The 21,779-nt window shown below is 32.3% G+C and overlaps 3 protein-coding genes, 1 long non-coding RNA gene and 1 pseudogene across 4 annotated transcripts in view; 1 reads left to right on the top strand and 4 right to left on the bottom strand.

Annotated features, from left to right (window-relative positions):
• The window catches only part of LOC144554616 (putative aldo-keto reductase 1), a 55,859-nt gene extending 52,109 nt beyond the window's left edge, over positions 1–3,750 (bottom strand). The window contains exon 1 of the mRNA XM_078302932.1: positions 3,699–3,750. The gene's annotated coding sequence lies outside the window, so the exon portion shown is untranslated. The remainder of the gene's footprint in view (positions 1–3,698) is intronic.
• The window catches only part of LOC144554617 (uncharacterized), a 59,333-nt gene extending 46,917 nt beyond the window's left edge, over positions 1–12,416 (bottom strand). Inside the window, exons 1-2 of the mRNA XM_078302934.1 lie at positions 12,178–12,416; positions 11,813–12,075 (exon numbers count right to left, since the gene is read on the bottom strand). Of these exons, the coding sequence (XP_078159060.1) occupies positions 11,813–12,004 (192 nt within the window). The 5' untranslated portion in view covers positions 12,005–12,075; positions 12,178–12,416. The remainder of the gene's footprint in view (positions 1–11,812; positions 12,076–12,177) is intronic.
• LOC144554383 (G-type lectin S-receptor-like serine/threonine-protein kinase At2g19130 pseudogene) lies at positions 4,084–4,906 on the bottom strand (annotated as a pseudogene).
• A 3,008-nt stretch (positions 12,417–15,424) lies between the features above and the next one.
• LOC144553946 (uncharacterized) lies at positions 15,425–17,466 on the top strand. Its single transcript, XR_013511481.1, has 3 exons — positions 15,425–15,619; positions 16,399–16,458; positions 17,208–17,466. It is a non-coding gene; the product is annotated as an uncharacterized LOC144553946 (long non-coding RNA).
• A 2,466-nt stretch (positions 17,467–19,932) lies between these two features.
• LOC144553756 (G-type lectin S-receptor-like serine/threonine-protein kinase At2g19130) lies at positions 19,933–20,316 on the bottom strand. The gene has a single exon (XM_078301957.1). The coding sequence runs from the start codon at positions 20,314–20,316 to the stop codon at positions 19,933–19,935; it is 384 nt and encodes a 127-aa protein (XP_078158083.1).
• Positions 20,317–21,779: the final 1,463 nt, after the last annotated feature.

Genomic DNA, 21,779 nt, shown 5'->3' with positions numbered 1-21,779 from the left:
CATGATTAGAGTATTTGCCACTTATTCCCTTATGAACATTTATGTTTTATATGATGGGAAATAAGGTCTTATGTGGACTAAATAAGTTATATTACTTGTAGGAAAACAATAAACTTCATTTTAGATATTAATTATAAGACAACTAATAAACTAATGCGTGGATTAGCTATACTGGCAGTGATTGATCCTTAGTTGGATTCTAATATAATATTGGGATAATTTCTTATGTACCCTTCAAGACATCTTCAATTTCATATTTACCCGTCAAGTCTTAAATTTATCTTATTTATCCCTCAACTCTTACAATAGTTTCTTATTTACCCATCACTTAACCAATTCTAAATTATTTCTAATTAAATTATAAAAAAGTTGATTAAACTTTGATTAAAAAATAAAAGACAAAACTACCCTTCTTCTTTCCTTTCTTCTCTACATCTACACCACACGACCACTGCCGTCCTCCTTGATCCCACTGACCGTGCCAACTTTGTGTTCTCCCTCCTCAATTCCATCGCTGGCATTCTCATGCTGCTCCCCTCTCCTCCTCAACCTCAATTTCAGTCATTTTGCCTCATTCTACCTCCTCATTCTACCATTCCATGTGTTTCTCTATTTTCTAGTTTGTTGTTCAGCTTTTGTAATTCTCCCTTAACACTGAGCACTAAAATTGATGCCCAAATTCAACTATATGTAGGATAAAAGGAAAATTAGTTGTATGAAATTACCAAAATTTAGAAGTGCTAGTGAGAGGAGAGAGGGAGACATCTTGCTCTATTGCTAAAGAAAAAGAAATAAACACAAAAGTACAGAAAGATACCCTGCTGAACAGAGAAGTAAAAGAAAAAGAGAAAAAAAATACCCCTAATATACCTCTCTTTCTCTTTTAAAAGTAAAAGAAAGATACCCCTATATAATATACCTATTTCCTCTTTTAACCTATTTGGAAGAGGAAAAAAAAAAGAAAGACAAAAAAATGATAAAGTAAAGGAAAAGAAATCTAATTGTTTGTTAAGACGAAACTTTTATTTTCACCATTAAAAAAATGATAAATAAAAAAAATCACGATTTTGTGAGAATTCAAAATTTAGCATCGACGCAACTTCACGTGGAGTCTTGCATCAAAAACATCCTCTTTTTTAACCAACTTGAGTGGCCAAAAAAAATGTGGGGCCCACCCAAATTTTTGGACGCAACATGAAGTTGCGTCTATGGTAAATTGGTTTCCTTTTTTTTAATGAATGGTAAATTTAAAATTTCTGGTTTGTTAAGGGGTTTAAAAGTGGAAAGAGTACGTAGCTAGTCTCTCAAGCAAAGAATTTCCATATCATCAAAGAGGAAAGAAGAAGTAAAGAATAAAACATATGGATATCTACATTACTAAAAGCAAGAGCATTTCACCATTTCCTTGTCTTGCAATTATGCTTTACACATCTTATGAATTATTAAATTAAGCTTCAAATTTACAAAAGAGAAAACAAAAACAAAAGGAAAAGGTACCACACACAGAACGAAATGAATATTAAGAGCATCTCTATCTCATAAAATTATTTAGAAATTAAAATTAGCCACGTCACTGAGTTTAGCAATTAAGGGATTCATAATTTCTAAATCACTCCATCCCAAAAATTAATTATGAATTGCAATTAAGAGAGTGAGAGTGCTACATATAAGGGAAGAAAATATTTGAACTAATTAATTAGCTAGTATGTCATTAAAAAAATATTTTCTTTTAAAGCAAATTTGCTAATTTAGAAACTGTGGTACATCCCATCAATTATCACATCAGATTATCAATCTAAAAGAAATCACCGTTGTAGTAACAAAAGAAATTAATTGAATTGTGCATTAGCTACTATTTATTTAAGCTAATAACAACAACAAAAAAAATGACGTTCGCATCAATGGAGAGATTATGCAAGACTGTAATGTACCTATTGGAGAAGAGAAATCAGAGCTAGACAAGAGATATCGGACATCAAAAACATGGAATTCACATCATCCCTGGTACTGTAATAGGGAATCTTTTACAATTACTGGATCTGGACCATTTATTTTAACTTGGCACGAATTTCAAAGCCCATTAATACTTCTACCTGCGCTAGCCCGAATCTCAAAGCGGTTGAGATTTAATCTCAAACCGTAAAGTGAATGTAATCTTTTACAGTAATGGAGATGATACTTGTCCAACAACAATGCTTTCCTCAAGGGCTTGTGAAGAATGAGAATAAAGCAAACATCCAAGAACAAGGATGCAACAATGCAAAAGAGAAATATTGCGAGCCATGCAAGAAAAGATTAACTTGGGAATGAATAATGTCTAACGTATAGAGTTGGAGATGCATACATTCTAATTTATTTACACCTAGAAAAATATTGGAATATTTTCTCTGTCTCAATTATACCTCACATCTTTATCATTATTTTTAATATTCAAACAATCGATTAGAATCATTTAACATGATATCCGTATTAAAATGTGTTTGACGGCCAAATTTTAAGTTTTTTTGAAAAAGAAATATTATTTTTTTAGATAGGTACAAAATCACTTCTTTTTTTTGGATGGTTGAGAATTTTATGAAAAACAGTGATGTTAATATGGAGATACTTGGTGAGCATAACTCCTGAATCTATTATTTTTGATTGGTTTGAAACGATGAATTCAATACGTTGAAACCGATCTACTTTACGAGTAATGTGTTTACATGCAAAATTTTGAACATTTTGAAATTTATTTAATACAATTTTGAAAGGTAAAAGAAATGAAGTTCTACATGTTATTTTAATACATTTATTTTGCATTATTTTTTACCATTTTATTTTATACTAAATGAATTTTAACATTGAAAAATTTATATGAACACATATCACTTGTGAAATTGATCCGTTTCAAAAGTTTTAATAGATTTTAGAGTTACACTCATCAAATTCTCTTGATGATGATAGTACAAGCTAGCTTTGCTCGCGGTATTGTATCGATTATTCGATCAAAGAAAATTTGGTGAGCAAAACTAGAGTATTGTATCATTTATTGGATCGGAGATATTTATTGACAATTTTAATTGCGTTGCCCGGATCAATTGTAGAGAGAACCATATTCTTTGAAACAACTAAATTTTCAAGTCTGTCGCTTATTTGCAATTTTCTGAAGTGATTGTAGCCTGTAACCTGGTGTCAAAACCCAAGGGCTGTAAAATAGCAGTCCCTTTCGATCCCCTGATCAACTTGTGATACTCTTATATTTTTAATTTAAATTCGGAAATAACTTGAGACCCCCCACAGAGCAGGGTTTTTTTTTTTTTTTTTTTTTTTGTATTCAAGCACGAGAACAATAAAAAATTTAAGATATATATATAAGATGTTGTAAAATTAAAGTAAAGTTACAACAAAAATAAAGTAAATATATAACAAGAGAAATAGATAGAGAGAGCAATAACATAATTTTATTGTCTACTTTTGTGTATATTTTTTATGTTTACAAAGTCTATATTTATAGGCTAGAAATTGTACATAAAAAGACGTTATAATAGTAAAGGATAAAATGAATACCAATAGCAATGAGGTAGTGGAATTATAAATTGAAAATTAATATTAAAAGTTACATAATGAACATTCAAATAAATCATATTTAATTTGATTTACAGATAACCAATTTTTTATCATCACATCTTGATATTTATGTAATACTAATAATTCCAAACACCAGGGATCCCAATTTCATTCTAGAAGTGGCCATCTGCGCTTGCTCTGTTTTTCCTCTTGAATAAGTACAGAGAGGAGTTGCTTTGATATTTATACTGTTAGGGAATGATACTTTACTAATTGATTAGGGAAGCCGTGACATCATATTATCATAGTTAGTAGCATGATCCAAATCATCTCCAGTGTTAAACCAATTCTTGCAATCCATTCTTTTCAATATTTAATGTTGACCTCAGGCCTTCAACCAATTACTGGACGAATCAAGTTTTGTAATACTGGCGGAGACCAATTATATGCAAGTGAATCATATTTGACTTTGAATAATTGAACAAATAAATTCTTCAAAAAGTCTACAAAAAATTTCAACAAGGAAAACAACTGCTGTTAATGCTCTGCTAAAATCCATTCGAGTTCAAGATAGCCGATTGTTCTTCTCATTGCTGTTAATGCTCTGCTAAAATCTCTCCCCAGTAGTTTTTCCATACAAAAATCAGCAACTTTAGGACAAAAGTTGACATCAAGAAGTATATTTCCAGGCTTGATGTCACAATTAATAATGCAGTCTCTACATTCCTCATGCAAATAAGTTAAACCTCTTGCAATTCCAATCATCATTTCGTAACGGGTGTTCCACTTTAAACGGACACATTGATTTGAAAAGAGAATAGAATCTAAAGAACCATTTGGCATGTACTCATACACCAACAACCGCCTAGTGCCTTCGGAACAAAATCCAAGAAGTTTGACAACGTTTATATGCTGAATTATTCCTATCGTTTGCACCTCCGTTCTAAATTTCTTCTCTTCAAAGCAAGCATTTTTCATTCACTTAACAGCCGCAATAGTTGAATTTGGTAATGATCCCTTGAAAACACTACCAAAACCTCCCTCTCCAAGCTTGTGATAGAAATTCTTGGTGATATTTTTTGTTTGTGTATATGAATATGCTACGAGTTGGTCCCCAGTTATATCCTTTTGGTTGAATTAAGACAAGGCAAATTGCTTTGTGCTTCCAAAAAAACAGTAACCCAACAACCAATAAGGTTGCAACCGCTATGGCTAACATAATTATAAACCAAGCGGTGAGGTAAACATTATTTCCCTGGAAGAAAGTATGAGTTGGGTAATCAAAACTCTGCCATACTATTCTAGAAATACTATCATCACTACTACAGAAATTCCAATTACCAGCTGTTAAATTTGACATTTACCATCTGTTCTTATACTGCTGCTAATGGGAGGGTTGCTGGAAATATGAAGTTTTTACAACCGGTGTTAAAACTATTTGTAACACCAGTTTATAACCAAAATAACCGGTGTTACAAATAGTTCTAATACCGGTTTATAATCAAAATAACCGATGTTAAAACTATTTTTAACACCGATAAATTTTAAACAATCGGTCACTTAAATGGTTTGCCCCCGATGTTGATTAAAAAACCGGTGGTACTTCTCATTTGTAATTTATCAAAATTATGTGTATATTGGGCTAGCTAGCCCTCAAATTTTCTTGCTATAACAACATTCATATGCCACAAAAACATAATTTTATAAATTAAATAACACACAATTAGATAAACATATTGATTGTCTTTTTTTTTTTTTGGAAACTGCATCTGCCAAGAATTTTCATTAATCAAAATTAGGTACAGCTTGCTCATCATACTGTTCATCAAGCATACAATGGAGACCCTACTACAATCAAGCTAAACTAACCCATAATAAGGAAAAAAAAAAGAAAAAAACCAGCAATCACATACTGGTACATATTGGTTTAACATTTTTTCATGAAAAACTTAGACCACAACCTACGTACTTCATTAAAGCTTTCATCAGAACATGGCCCAGAAGGTAAAGAACACTGCATGCAAACATAATAAAACAGTTAATGTACCTATCTTGTATAATTTTTTAGTTAATCGTGGTTAGTGAGATAAAAACAGATAATGGTTATGAATCAATATAATATTATACCTTAGTTGGAAACATATTGAAATAAGTAGTCATCAGCTCAAGCATTAACCGCATGACATAGTATCCATGTCACACCCCGACAATAGGGAAGACAACCCGCCGCGCTTATTAACGCAAGGCGCTTCCATAATTATACACAATATATACACAAACATTATCAATGACAAGACAAGAGCCACAATACATGAAGGAACCTTCTTTAATCTTTTATACATGATATACACAAAATGAAGAATAAACCTGTTATGGTGTAATAATATACAACCCAAATATACCATAGCAGATTTATTGAAGTAAACGAATAACCTTCTAGTGGCAAGTCCTGCAAATCTTGAAGTTCTACAAGTCGTTTTCGTTTCTTATTCTTTGTACCTGGAACCCACAAAGTGGAACGGTGAGAGATTGAAAATCTCCCAGTGCGGTATTCAGTTCCAATCGAGTTATCCTTAGATCCGACCAACTGAAACTAAAACAACACCGAGCACAAAAAATATAGACTACAAGAATAATATAAGAATCAAAGAATCTAACTTACCAACTATTATCAGTAAAAAAAAAATATATAAGTTCACTTTAAGAAATGCTCAAATACCGCGAACGAAATCAGCAAGCTAGAGAAACAATTGCTAATACTATAACAACTTATAATTAGCAAGTCATAGAAACAATTTATGGCAATAACAATCAAGCAAAAGAAACATTATATCATGCAATGCTCATGTACAATAGACTTAAAAGTTCAATACAATTTAGTTGTGCAACCATGTCATATACTTATGCTTTATTCAAGATTATTCATGATAAAATAAAATATCATTATATAAGGTAACCATTGTGGTATTAACAATACTCGGTCATGCGCTACAAGTACAGCGCGTACATGACCCCGGTCATGCGCTACAAGTTCAGCGCCTACATGACCGTCAAGACTCATACAGGACTCCGATCATGCGCTACCACGAATATTGCGCCTACACAATTTCTGTTATGGCCATAACTTGAAATTATGCGCTTACCCCGAATATGGCACCTACACAACTAAAGTTATGCGCTACAAGTTCAGCACCTACATAACCGAGTCATGTGCTACCACGAATATGGCGCTTATGCAATTTATGTTATGCGCTACAAGTTCAGCGCCTACATAACAAAAATTACACGCTTACCCCGAATATGGCGCCTATGCAATTTCTGTTATGTGCTACAAGTTCAGCGCCTACATAACATAAATTACATGCTTACCCCGAATAGGGCGCCTACATGATCGTCAGGTTTCAGACATTTGGTTCTTTAACATAGTTCATTTACAAACAATATCATACTACAAGTGATTGTTTCCAAATCATGTCAAGTTGCAGTTTGAAAAATATTTCCTACATAAAGTATGTTCCTGCATCCTTTTTATTCCATTAGAAAATACAATGCTTACTTCAACTAAAACTCATGTTCTAATTGAAATGATTATAATCAAATTATATATTTATTTCATAAAATAAGGTAATGTCTCATATGCAACGTGATGCATTCATATCATGCAAAAAGAACATTTAAATGAAACTCATGTTTGGCCAAATTTCTTTGTACTATGCCATGCACCAGATTCATAATAAAGATAATTATGCCATGCAAATCTAAACCACAACCAAATCATAGTCATCACACAAACAACATGCAAGACCAAGCAAACAATAATACCCACAAATAATCAATAAAATAAAATAAGTTAGAAGAATCTAGGAATAACTCGAAATCTGCACCTTAGTAATGTTGAGGCGATGCGATCAGTGTGTGTTTGCAGTGTGGATGCATAATACAATTCTACTTGATCCAATTGCGCAAGGTTCATGCCTATGTCGAATTATCAAAACTGAATCGATAGTTTAATGTTGTCCTTTATTAATTTCATTAACCATAGCTCTCCAAACTTACAAAATAAAGAGGCCTATGTTATTGCTAGTGGTTTATAGTACACCATGAAGCACTGTAATCCGTCGGTACCGGAACAAAAGAGGTACATAGAGTTCTTAACATGGCTTAAACCAGAAAATAGTTAATACAATTATATAATTGATAGGGATGACAAAATTGAGGGCGTTAAACTAGATTTTAATTGAGATAGTGGATGAACAAATGAGTACAATAATTTTCACTTGATTACTCTTCGTTTAATACCATCAAATTCAGAAAGAAAATGAATGTACAAGGGAGATTGTTAAATACCAAAAAAATTATTCAATTAGTTGTGAGAAAGAGTCGATCAAACTCGAGCGAACGATAGGTGCTGTGAGCACTCGTCTCCTTCATCTCTTCGTAGTTGCTTGGCCATCGGAGAAAGTTACTCGGATGCGGGCACATGAACCAAGCAAGCAAAGAGGCACCACTATCTCCCTTCTCTCCTCTATCTCCTCCCTCTGTTCACTCTTATTCTCCCTCGGTTTATACTTTCTATTCTCGATATTTTCAAGGTAACAGCTATGTGGACTGAACGAGAAAGAAATAGAGAGAAGTAGAAAGAATGTCGGCTGTATTATTTTGAGAATTTTTACATTTAAGTCCTAAGACTTTCTCTAATTTACTTATTGAGTCAAAGAGAAAATAAATTATAGTTAGAAAGGGAAAAGTGGGAAGGCCAATTGGTGAACTTCACAACAAAAATGATATGGACTGAAGAAATTTGGTAAAACAATTAATGACAGAAAGTTAGTGGAATTGGGTGGTCAAAATGAATTATCCAAGTGCTTGACAGGTGGAGAAATTAGTGGACCGGAATAAGGTGATGAAAATGAACCATCAAAGTATTTGACAGGTGTCTACACATGAAGCTATGAGACAAGAAAATTGTTTATTTATTCTACTTATTTTCATATTGAATGACTTGCACACCGCATCCCATATTTATATATATATATATATACTAGTATCGTGCCCGTGCGTTGCGACGGGGCCATATTATATAATTAAATAGAATATGAAAAGATTTTGTTATTGATATTTGCACAAAATTAAGAAAAAAAACAGAGATCCAAATAATAAATAACAGTAAAAGAAACAACAATAAATGAAAAAAAAGAAGATAAAATATAACATGAAATTTTTTTTGAAGTATTATTGCCATTGATATACTTCGATATAGTCTAACATTTTTAAAAATAAATAAATAAAATATAAAAAAGTATATTATAATTGTCTAAATTGAAAAAAAATATAATAAAATACTATTTTCAGTTTTGACAAATTAACATAGATTGATGAAAACACACAACATTAACTTGTTGACAATGCAAGCTGCTGAAACCCAAGATGTTGCTAAGTTGCCTGAAAAACCAATACGTAATAGACTCCTTTATAGAATAATTAAGAAACAGTACAGACAGAAACACTTTCACCAAGTTAAATGTTCAAAGGGGACATGAACCAACGTAGGATGATATTGAGAAAGTAAAGCAAAATAAATTTATTGAATAAGCAGACTAAATTTATTGAACAGACACCAGTTCAGGACAACAAAATAGAAAATCCAGCCAGGTGAACAGAACCCCCAAGAAAGAGTAAGAAGCACATACAGCTTACAATTTATTTTATTGGAAGAAAAATCATGTATAAAATATGAAATTGACTGTATTGGGGCAGAAATTCTTGGTCACGTTTCAATTTATTTTATTGGATGAAAATTTCATAAAATTGAGTGTATTGGGGCAAAAATCATGAATGTTTTGATGAAATTTATTGTTTATCTTGTTAGATGTAAAATTGGAGAAATTTTATAAAATTGCCTTACAAGTGAAGTAGATGAAATGAAAGTATACTCATAATCGGATGAAAATCTTTTAAATAATAATTAATTCTGAGTTTGTAATTAATTTTTGAGTTTATAAATTTTTTTGGAATGGAAGTATATTCATTATCCCTTGCTTCAACTCTAGCATCCAGTTTTCATTTTTCTCCTCGTTCTCACTTTCTGCACTTAATTAATGTTCATTTACAGGAGCAGAGAAGATATACTCATCTATTTTGGTATGATGATGTTCATTTAGTTTTTGAGAAAGAGGAGCATGAAAGATAATCTATTGAAGATCTCTTGAATAATAATTAATTTTGAGTTTTGAAATTTTGAAGTTGTAATTAAATTTCATTTAATTAGTTGATATAGTTAATGGATTTTGATTTAGCATGTAATTCGGCTTTTTTTTTTTTTTTAAATTACATGTAATGTGGTTAATGGATTTTGATGTAATGACCTTTTCTTTTTATGTACTTGATATAATGGTTCTATACGTATTAATGGTTCTACATCAAGTAGCATGTAATTCGATCATTTTTGTTCCACTGCTCAAGTTCATTTAAATTGAAGCAAAGTGGCATGTAATGGATTTTGATGCAAACCCAAATCTTTATATATCATTGAATTTGCATGTGATTCTAAACACAAATTGAACCAGGTATCTTAATTTATATTGCGCAAGTACTACTAAAATTCAAAAGCATGTGTTGTTAACTATTAGAGATGACAACCTTAGGTAGCTTTAGTATAGCCAAGAAAAGTCTATTCTTAACAAATTGATCTGATAATCCAAGAATTTCGAGCACTTAGTTTCTCCAAAATCTTTATAAAATCACTTCAGATGCTATAATTTTGTATTTTATTCTACTGGTATGGGCCAATAGGAATGGCGCAGGTAGGTGTGCTCATTAGTGCTATGGTTGTTAGATAAAATACTACCACACTATTGTAGCAAAATAGAACTGTAGTCTTCACACAAATGATTATCCAAGTATCATTTTTAGTATTTAAATGAAAATGGAACTTATTAATTAGAACTCCCTAAAGAGCTGGCATCACAATCGCACTCATCATGGCCCCTGATTAGAATTCCTTAAAACAACCAAGTACAACACACACTAAATATGACGATATCCTTATTAGCGCAAGAATGAAATAGAACCATAGACACATAGTGCATTAGAGGGCTGCTGGAGAGAGAGAGGGAGAGGGCGCTGGAGGGCTGCTGGAGGCAGTGGGTTGGGATGGAGTGGGCGGGGTCGGGTCGGAGCAGAGGAGAAGAGCACGAGAGCTCATCTGATCTAGTCGAAGGAGAAGAGAACGAGAGAGAGGGAGAGTCACGCAAATCGGTCAGGTTAGAGGTTTATGGGCAACACTAATAAATTAGGTTGTGATTCTTATCCATTGGATTTACTGAACGATTGAGATTAAGTCACGCAAAAATATGAGATATCTCAGAGGATACGGATTCGGATTAGGGAGGGAGGCGCACCCAGCAAAATTTTTTTACAGATCTTAGAATTGAAATGGTGTGCAGTAAGTATGGCATTACGTGTAGCGGATAAATATTTAACTAAATATAGACTTCTACACATAAGAAATAAAATTTAATAAAGAAAAGATAAGTTATGTGATTGAATGGCTGATATTCAATCCAAAAATTTAACTTTTAATCACAACCCTTGCAGGATCTAGACATTAAGCTCCTTAATAAGAAGGAGATATATATATTTATATATATATATATATATATATATATATATATATATATATATATATATATTTCAGAACTAAACATATTTTTATAAAAATCTTAATTTTAATCAACAGGTTGTTAATCTAAAAATATTTCAAGAATAATAAAATCTATCTAATCACTGGTATTACTTTATAATTAAATAAAGTAATCAGATTAATTGCCATTTGATCATAAGTAAAGTAAAACTATGTTACATTTTATTAAATAAGCTCTTAAATATTCAAAGATTAGCAAAACCCTATAAAATTACTTATGTGATGCTATCACCAAATCATATTTAAATAGTTGTTCTGTTTTATTTACAAAAGTTCGAGGTCAGTCTAAACATATTACAATGTTATAAAAGTTTCTACCAATATTTAAAAGTTGGGATGTTACAATCCACACCACTTAACATCACCCTTCAGCTGCTGAGGGCACTATATTGTATATTTCAGACAAAAGGATTAGTATTGTGAAAACTACCAAGTATAAGAAATCTATTATCCAATATCATAAATAAAAGCAACATGTGGTGTCTGCATGCAATCATGATGTAAACATCACAGTATAAGAAATCTATTATCCAATATCATAAATAGAAGGGAAGTTTTCTTTACCTCATCCAACATGATCCCTTTCTTGGGCCATTTTACAAAGTTCCCCACTGCATGGTCCAAAATTTTGACATAGGTGGTCGATACGGGAAGAGGACACCCCATATAATCGCGCATTACTTTATCCACTGAGACCCTAATATACCCCTCTTTTATCTCTTCACAGTGGCTAGTGGCATGAGGAGTATTTGCCATGACTGTACCTTGGGCAACGACCGTGGCTCATCCGGGTCAAATTAAATGAGAAGCTTGCAGCGCTTGGATTTCTTTATGTAAAACAGAACCAATCAGTGTTTTTCTTAATTGAAACTACATATCCTACAGAATGTATCAATTGCCTTGATCAAATTGAATTAAAATGTAAATACCTTAAGTAAATTAAAAGATCGACATAAATGGCCGAATTGTGACTGCTGCAATGAAGCCCTGGGCTTGATGAATCATCCACTGCTGGTTTGCCTACGACGATTGTTGCTTGAATGCTAGAAACAAGTCTTTCGAGATCTTCCATATCTTCTTTGCATTCTGCACGTATTTCTTCAGAAATCTGAGGGCGCAACAACTCCAAGTCCGCACCCGTCAGTTCTTCTGAACGGGATTTCCTCTTAGCCTTCTTTGGTACCTCGAACTCTCTCCCCCAAGAAACAGTAGCACCAGCACCTCGTGTTCACCCATGATGTTCTTTATTTCCCAAGGCCCTCGTGAGTATATCATCCTCTCTATCTGGCACGAAGTCCCCCCTTCGCAGCTTCTCCTTCAGAATATCTGTTTTGTTGACAGAATAATAGTATAAATTCATTAGGAAAACACTTTGAAAATAATAGAATTTACAACAAGTACAGTAAGATGTTACTGTAGCATAATTGTTATATTAGTAATCTTTGGTTATGAATATTTGGTATGAATCCTTGATTATGCATGAATCTTTGAATAACAAGTTACAGGTTATTTACTCAAAAAAAAAACAAGTTACAGGTTAGAACCTTGGTTTCCAAACGACAATTAGACGTTTTCAAATAAAGAAAATTATATTGTTTAAAAAGAAATCGGGTAAGCAAAAATATAATATTTTAGTTTGTAATTTGGAAGTTTTACTGTATATCATGACCACACTCGTATATATATTTCATTATTGATATGTGGTTGGTAAATACAAAATTTAGAGAAGTCCAAGGGCATAATTGCAACTATAATAAGGGATGAAAATATAATGAAGAAAGACAGGGTTGATTAGAGTAAAATACAGAACCCGTACCAGTTTGACAATGAATAATTGAGGATTAAAATTAAGGTCCTTACTGAAAACAAGATGAACACCAAGCTACATATTCTGGCTGTATTTTTTGCCATTACATGCCTCCTTTGAATGATTGAAGGTAATGTCTGTTGCACCAGTTGGACTCCTCCGAATTCAAATTATTGTTATTTTTGTAGAAATTTAAAGTCCTGCCAAAAAACATCAATACTGCTAACTTTATCCTTTTAATTAGAACATGACCCCATGAGAATGGATTTACTTAGCATTGCCTTAATAATTGATCTCTAAATTAAATTGAGTCAAATAATTTACTCCCACTGAACTGCCTCTTTCTAAGATACATAAATTGAGTCAAATGGTACCTTTCTTTCAATGTTCAGTACAATTCATTCTGGGAGATGGAGCAACAATTAGGTTCTGGACAGACCAATGGATGGGGGGGGCCCTTAAGCATCAGGTATTCAGAACTGTATAAACATACTCAACAGAGTGAGGCGACGGTGCAACAAATCAACAGTAATGGAGAATGGACACTGGACATACTGTCAACACTGTCAGAAGAAGCAATACTACAGAAAGAGGCCCTAATGGCGGAACTACATATGCAGACCATAAGAATTGAATCCAAGGATGAAATTCAATGGAAATGGACGACACAGGGGTTGTATACTGCAGGATCATGCTACAACGCAATGAGACAAGGACCATTTGTATCGGCTAGAGTGAGTAAGATATGGGAAATTAAGGCACCAGTAAGGTTCATGGTCTTCACATGGATTATGTTGCAAAATAAAATTTTGACACAAGAAAATCTAGTGGTGAAGGGATGGAACTTGCCAAACATGTTCTACATGTGTAGAGCAGCGGAGGAAACGTGCGACCACCTATTCCATCGGTGTTGGTTCACAAGACAGGTCATGACACAGCTGGTTGATACATGGGAAGAATTGAAGGCACACAGAGAGTTCCTGCACCAGCATTATACGGATAACATACAGCAACCGGGGAGCAAGCTCTTGAGGCAAGTCCAAATAATAACCTACTTTGTCGTATGGCGAGAGCGATGCAAATGAATTTTTGCTGATGAAGCAAAAACATATGTTGGACTGGCAGCAGAGATCAAACAAGAGTGCAGAAGTTGGTTCATCATAGAATCGGGAGACAGATTAGAATAAATAAACCTATCGATAGCTCTTGGCTATTTTAGATGTTTTGTGTTTAATCACTTTATTTTTCTTTGATTTTACTGATTTCAAAAAACTACTTTAATTTGTAATTTTGACACTACTGGTGTCTGATTAATGGAATCTGAAGGCTCGACTTTCACATTTCTCTTTCAAAAAAAGTCAGATAACATCTTGACCGTCCAAGTATTTATAAATTATGACTAGTTTTTTATCTCATATATTTTTTTAAAGACCCTTATCACTTATGTTTTAGATATTATAAAAATAGTCGATCAAGTATATTATACACCATAATTATTATTATTATTATTATTATTATTATTATTATTATTATTATTATTATTATTATTATTATTATTATTATTATTACTATTACTATTACTACATTTTTATTAAATTTGGTACTGGAATATTATAAATACAAATATCTCATAAATATACAAGTATGTAAAATATATGAGAAATATATGAGATATACAAGGGGTTCTAAATGAATTTGGGATATTTTCAATTTTAAACAAATTCACACCGGTTATGCAATTAAAACTGGAGATAAATTTTATCACACCGGTTTTTCTTTTATAAACTAGTGCACAATATTAATAAAAATTTGAAAAAAAAATTGGTTCATTATACTACAGTTTCAGAATAAAAAATGTTTGCATTAAAAAATAGAAAATGGTAATACTATTTTTTATTTAAAAAATTGCAAAATAAAGTGTGCAAGACTTAAAAAAAACATTATTTTTACGTGGATCAATGGTAAATGTCAAACAATTTGCACCGGTTTTCTTTAAAACAACAGTTGGAGAAAATCCTATACTTTTTGCACCGGTTATTTATGGAAAACCGATGGTTAATTGTAACGCCACGTAGATTGAAAAAATTGATGTGAGAAATGATCTAATTTAAAATTTCATTTTTAATTAACTTAATTAATTAGTAGGCCATGATACAAATGAAATTGATTTTCATATCAAAAGAGGCCCAACCCAATTAAATTCCAGCAGCCCATATTTTGTTTTCAAATAACCAACTCATGTAACCACCCCTTCATTTGAAAACTGATCACATCCCCTGTACACGTCTCACTCCTTTCACAAATTTAAACTACATAAAACCCTGCCCATCCCTGACCCCCCCTCTTATTTAAGACTTACCCCTCTCTCTCTCTCTCTCTCTCTCTCTTCACTCCACACAATCCTCACTCTCTAAACCGTCTCTCTCTCTCCTCTGTTGTAAGGATAGCAACCTATGTCCCCTTGTCTCCCACCCAATCAACGACCCTCTCTCTGCCATATATATATCTCTCTCTCAAACTGCTGCCATCCCTCTCTATTGTTTGGAAAATTTCTGCAAGAAAAGGTATAAAACAATTTATTATATACATACATTGATTGATTATATATATACACGTTAGTTTGATATATTTAGTTTGAGTGAATTTCTGCACTAAAAGTATAAAAGGTTTTATCATTCTGTGAGTATACTTTAATTTGGAAATGTATTTATTATTAGTAAGAACTGCAAGTTTTATTTTAGTTCGTTGAGTTTTGATATCTATTGAAGAACATAAAGTTAGTAGATATTAATTATAAGCCAGAAGATTAATTTTGGAATTTTAGAATACCATGTGATTATTAGTATTTATTTTAGTAACATCTGAAAATTTAATATTAGAAATAAGTATTTTCTTTAATATACTATAATCTGAAATTTTAGGTTTATTAATAATATCCTTTTTAGTTATTTTAAAACTGAAATTATCTTTTTATATAACCAGATATTCAATTGTGATCATATAATTGTATATATAATATATTACATCTAATTAATTTTCAATTATGATAAGGATCAAATAACATAAGCAAATTATTCTTTTTATTATTATTTTTCTTTCTTAGAATACGAAGCAGAGAGGATATCCAAATGAGACTTTAAGCCGAATCAATTGTCAGACTTTTAATTAACAAAACAACATCTAACATGAGATTTGATCAAAACAGTCAAAATATTATTCTCGCTAATTAGCTTAGATAGTATACTAATTAAAAATTCAAAAGTTAGGATTAATATTAAGGGTTTTAGGAAACGAGAATCAATGAAGTCAAATATTATTAATTAATGGTATGCTTATGTTTTAGGTTCGACTTTTAAGGATAATAACAACGGAAAAGACAATCAAGGAGTTACTCATATATCAGGTGCGGGTTTTATGGACTTTGTGAAATTATTACTTACCGTTTTGTGTGCATTTATTTTTCATGCATATAGATGAATTATGCATGTTGGATTCGAACAACCATTTGACTTTGTTAGGAGATATTAAGATAGGATTATTCATTTGATCAAAGGACTTATGTGAATAGGATGTGTTGACTATGACATGAGTGATGTGTTAAATGAATGAACGTGAAATGAGCTGATAATTAAAGTGAACAGATATACTTGTGTATCGGGATGTATACATTGGGTCCGGTGTTTGACTAGACCCCTCGTTAACGTGATTGTAGGCGAAAGCGGTCCTATCACGGATGTGATTGTAAGCTGATGCGGTCCTCTCATGGACGTGATTGTAGGCTGATGCGGTCCTGTCATGGATGTGACTATAGGCAGAAGCGGTCCTGTTACGGACGTGACTGTAGGTGGAAGCAGTCCTCTCACGGACATGACTGTAGGCGGAAGCAGTCCTATCACAGTCAAGATCTAGCAGAATATGAATTCGCCGTCTAGTGAGACAAATAAAATGGTTTAACAGAAACTTGAAAGTGAATAATGGTTTAAATGTGTAGGATTGCATTGCATTAGTGGTATTTATGAATTTATTTTATCATATTTCATCTATATCATATTTGTGAGAACTAAGTAGATTTTACAACTCCGGCTGGAACTGAATCCCGCACTGAGAGAATGTTTGAATCTCTCATCCGTTCCATATTTATATGGGTTCCAGGTAATGAAGAAAAGGCGCCAGAGCAAACGTCATGAGTAATAGCAGGCGGAAAGATCCAAATTTAGATGAAATGCCACTTATGTTTGCTTTTGTATCGTGTGTTTATTTTCCATAAAAATTGGTACATTTGAATAGGCATGGTTGTTATCGTATTCTAACCATGTCTGTCGTGACCACTGCTAGACTACTTTTATTATTATTGTAAGACCTGATTTGTGAAATTAAATGTGACATTTATGGATGTTATTGATAATGTATGTGATGTGTGTACGCTTTACATGTAAATACGTGGCGGATTGTCTTCGGGTGTGACAACTAAGTTGGCATCAGAGCATTCGTTCCTCGGATTGTGTTTGGGTCCTTGTTTCATTTGTTTTCGATTTCCTTTTGAATTTTGATCTGCAATCAATTTTCTTGAGATATAAATATATAATTTGCTTGACGGTTTTGTTCTATCTTCATCTGATCTGCGCCACCAATGTGATAGATATCTATTTGAGATATCCCGATTGAATTATAATTTCTGTGTCAATTCATTGCTTGATTTCCTCTATCAATAATTGCTATACAGGCTAAATATTTATCCTTTTTACCTTGAATTAAAATATATAAAATATTATAATGGCAAATCGGTTTTATTATAGTTTAAATTGCATATTTCACCGACAATTCCTACGAAGTTGTTATTCAATATCCAAATTAATCTATCTCTCGATTTTGTGTAATTTGATTCATTTCCAACTAAAATTGTCCATAAATACATTTCATTGTTGGTCATGTTAAATTACGATTGTTCAAGTTGATTCCATCCTAACTGATTTATTATCGACTTAATAAACTCCTAATTTTTGTTGATATGTTAAAGTTGTTTATTAATTATTATTGTCTAACTTGGTTTTGTTAATTCAATCATCTAGTTTCGAAAATCCTCGCTGTCTAGTTTTAACTATGTTAAACTTAGAAGTTATAAATTTCTAATTAAATTAATTTATATCTAATCTTGTGTGATATGATTTTAGATAAATTATTATTTATTATTTGTCTAACTAAAATTATTATTTAATTTGATTTTTTTTGTAAAACAGTTTTATAATTTAACCAGAGTTGTCCAACAGAAGCGTAGTGCACCTATTTACAATTTTATGATTCAATTTTGAGGACAAAATTCTTTTTGAAGAAGGGAAGAATGTAACAACTTGAAAAATTAAGTTTTTATTAATTCTACTTACAAGGCCTTTTCATAAATAAAGTTTGTTTTTTTTATTATTGGAAATAATTTCTGTTTATTCAATATATCTTCAACGTGATGGATTAAACCATGATCGGAAATTTATATTTGTCATTTACTTCAAAATTAGGATAATTTCATTGATTGCTCAAAATGAGCGGGTTCTATTTCCTTTCTTGGATGATTTAATTGAGTATGAAATTATATTGAGAAGCTTTGTAAAGAAATATATTAACCGACGTGACATTTTCTATAAGCAATTCAATATATCCATCTATAACTGACCTAATCCTATTGAAAGGGCACGACCCTAACCGACCTATATCCTATTAAAAAGGCAAAATCCCTCTCTGTACAGAGGAAAACAAACAAAATTATATAAAAGAAAAGTTAGCGAAAAAGAGAAAGGAAAACAAAAGATTAAATAAAAGAGAATTTTGTAATATGTCTGATTGGAATTTTGATCTACATCGCGGTTGATTTTTGTATAATTGATTTCTGTCTGACTTCAGTTTTGAAAACATCTCGCTATCAGGTAACCGGACTTCTCTATAATCTGTGTTTTCGTTTTTTGTGGTTGATTTGAATATTGGTATTGCATATTGGATTATGATAGCATATTTAACGGGATAGCGGGTTTGAGGTTGGAATTTGATTTGTCCGATACACGGGGGCTGCTAGTCGTGGTCAGGACCGATATGCGGGGAATGTTAGTCGCAGTCGGGTTCGATGGTTGAAAATATGATGTGACTTGTTTTATGGATAACCTAAACCGACGTGCTATCGCTGGTTAAATATGCATGCTTAATTTGATGTGAATTTGTGTGGATTAATCCGGCCTATTTGAATGGTTGTTAAATTAAGCCAATTATAGAGAAGCGCGTCGTTAAATAACCAGTTATTGAGCTTTGTAGCTGACTCTGTTTTGTTATTTTGTTTTCATTTCTGTTGGCGATGTAGGTTGACGGGCCAATGAAAGATGTGAAAATGCTTATATAATCATGCTCCGGATGGTAAAAATCTGAGGTGTGACATTAATGTAGAACATTTACCATTGGTTTTATCGAAAAATTGGTTCATTATACTACAGTTTCAAAATAAAATATGTTTGCATAAAAAAATAGAAAATGGTAATACTATTTTTTATTTAAAAAGTTGCAAAATAAAGTGTGCAAGCCTAAAAAAAAACATTATTTTTACGTGGATCAATGGGAAATGTCAAACAATTTGCATCGGTTTTCTTTAAAACAACAGTTGGAGAAAATTCTATACTTTTTGCACTGGTTATTTATGGAAAACCGATGGTTAATGTAGAACATTTACCATTGGTTTTATCGAAAAAACCGCTGCAATAAGTGCAAAACTTTTTTGCAGTGGTTTTTTAGATAAAACAGGTGGTAATTGTGCTATATTTACCATCGGTTTTTTAAAAACCTGTGTTATTTATATTTTACCAGTGGTTCACTAAAACCGTTGGTGTATGACCGATGATAAATGTCATTTTTGTAGTAGTGCATCTTCTTGTAGTACAAGATTGCCTGTTTCAAGCAAAACTGCAATGCTAGAGGGTGTGTCATCCGATCTTTTAAGATGTGTTGACCAGATCAGTTCAAGAGATTGGATCAGTACTAAATTGTCAGTACAAGAAATTTTGAGTTCAGACGTAAGAGGATCTCGAATAGGATTGCCTCTATTGGCAACCCACAACACTTCATCAGAAATGTTTACAGGCCGAATTCCAAGGTAGTGGTCATTAGACATGACATAATAAGTGAAAAGGCTGAGTTCATAGAAACCATTTTTGGAAACTAAGGTTTGATTTCCAGAAAGAGTCTTACCTGGTGGGAGGGTGTCTTTGGCTGTACACAGACGACTCCCCATGATGAAGATGATGATGGTTAAAATGAATAGTGTCATTGGCAAGTTTTAACTCTTTATCTGTTCTTCTTAAATCAAAACCAAAGGATTGTGTGTGAGAGGGTGCGAGACACACACACACATACACTTTATCCTACACAAAGAGATGTCTCACTTCTATAATAAAACAAATAAAGAAGCTCAGTATAATAAATACGGTTGAATGAATGCCTGGTTCCTATTAAGTCCTTAACTGGTGGATAGAGGAAAAAGAAGGAAAAGGTAATTTGAAAAACAGTTGCTCATATAAGATCAGAGAGAGATTCGATGTTAGAGAGCTTTGATTAATCGTCTATATATAGTTACTTATGTCCTTGTCAAGGCAATTAGACACAAGCATTTATGTAGTACGTATAGGCGAACAAAATTCTAATTTTCACAAAGGAATTAGGTAATTTTTCTTGTTTCGAGTAGAATAGTTAACAAGGTGATATTGTCAAGAGAGAAGTCGTTAGTCAAGTCAATTAAAGAGATGTGTCAAAAGTTGGACCGTTTATTTTTTCAGCTGCAAACCAAATGAATGGTGGGAGAGTTCTAGTGGTGATAATGAAATTAATCATTATTATTATTTATAAATCGAGTACTTTTAAGACTACTTTTGCACCAAAATCTGTAAATTTCACATGTAAAGTGGGTACTTCAAATCTGTAAATTTATTAAGTAAATTCTCAGGCTAACCGTTTTGACCGGGACCACTTCTAGAAGGTCAATGTCGACTTTCCATAACTAGCAACTAACCGGAACTACTTTTAAGTATGTAAATTATTCATCACCAAGTTTACAAACCATAATTTTGTAAAGCATTTGTTTGAAGTCTCTAAACTTGTAAATTAATTTTAATTTTTTTTTTCTAAATCTGGATCTAACTGCTACTTTTAATTATTTAAATTCAAACTTTTCATGACTGTAAACTTTACTATACAACCATGTAAACTTAATATTTTTTTAGTAGCATACATGAGCATAAAAGACAGTTGACTTGATCAAAGGTCTTCTCTTGTCAACATCTAGAAACCACCATCGCATTAATTTTTCCAACAATCTTGAAAGGAGCATTGATCCGTGACATTAACTTTAATTGTGAGGCATCATTGGAATACAAAATTAATGGAGCATTTGAGCATTCCTCTTAATTCATATATAACTTCAATTGTCTAGGCCGTTGTCTATCTCTTGATCCATGTAAATTGCCCATCCTTGGACTGGGCCTCAGGCCTGGTTAGTTATTTGTTTGGGCCGAAAAATATTGTTGAGTCTTATTGGTTCATCCATTTGGATTTATTATTGTTAGTTCATATATAAAGTTGTGCGTGTTCATGAATGTATCGTCTCTTGTATTAGACATTTGTCCATCAAAACATTAAATTAATTTGTATATTTAACCATCAAAAGCAAATGCTTTATTATTAATGTTTCTATTTCTAAGT

This window comes from Carex rostrata, chromosome 5 (genome assembly GCF_964058835.1).
Source record: "Carex rostrata chromosome 5, lpCarRost1.2, whole genome shotgun sequence".
NCBI lineage: Eukaryota > Viridiplantae > Streptophyta > Magnoliopsida > Poales > Cyperaceae > Carex > Carex rostrata.
The sequence above is the reverse complement of the archived record's forward strand: the minus strand, read 5'-3'. Positions and strand labels throughout refer to the sequence as shown.

Excerpts from the sequence above, each read along its gene's own strand:
- LOC144553756 (XM_078301957.1), bottom strand. The coding sequence starts at position 20,316 with ATGGGGAGTCGTCTGTGTACAGCCAAAGACACCCTCCCACCAGGTAAG.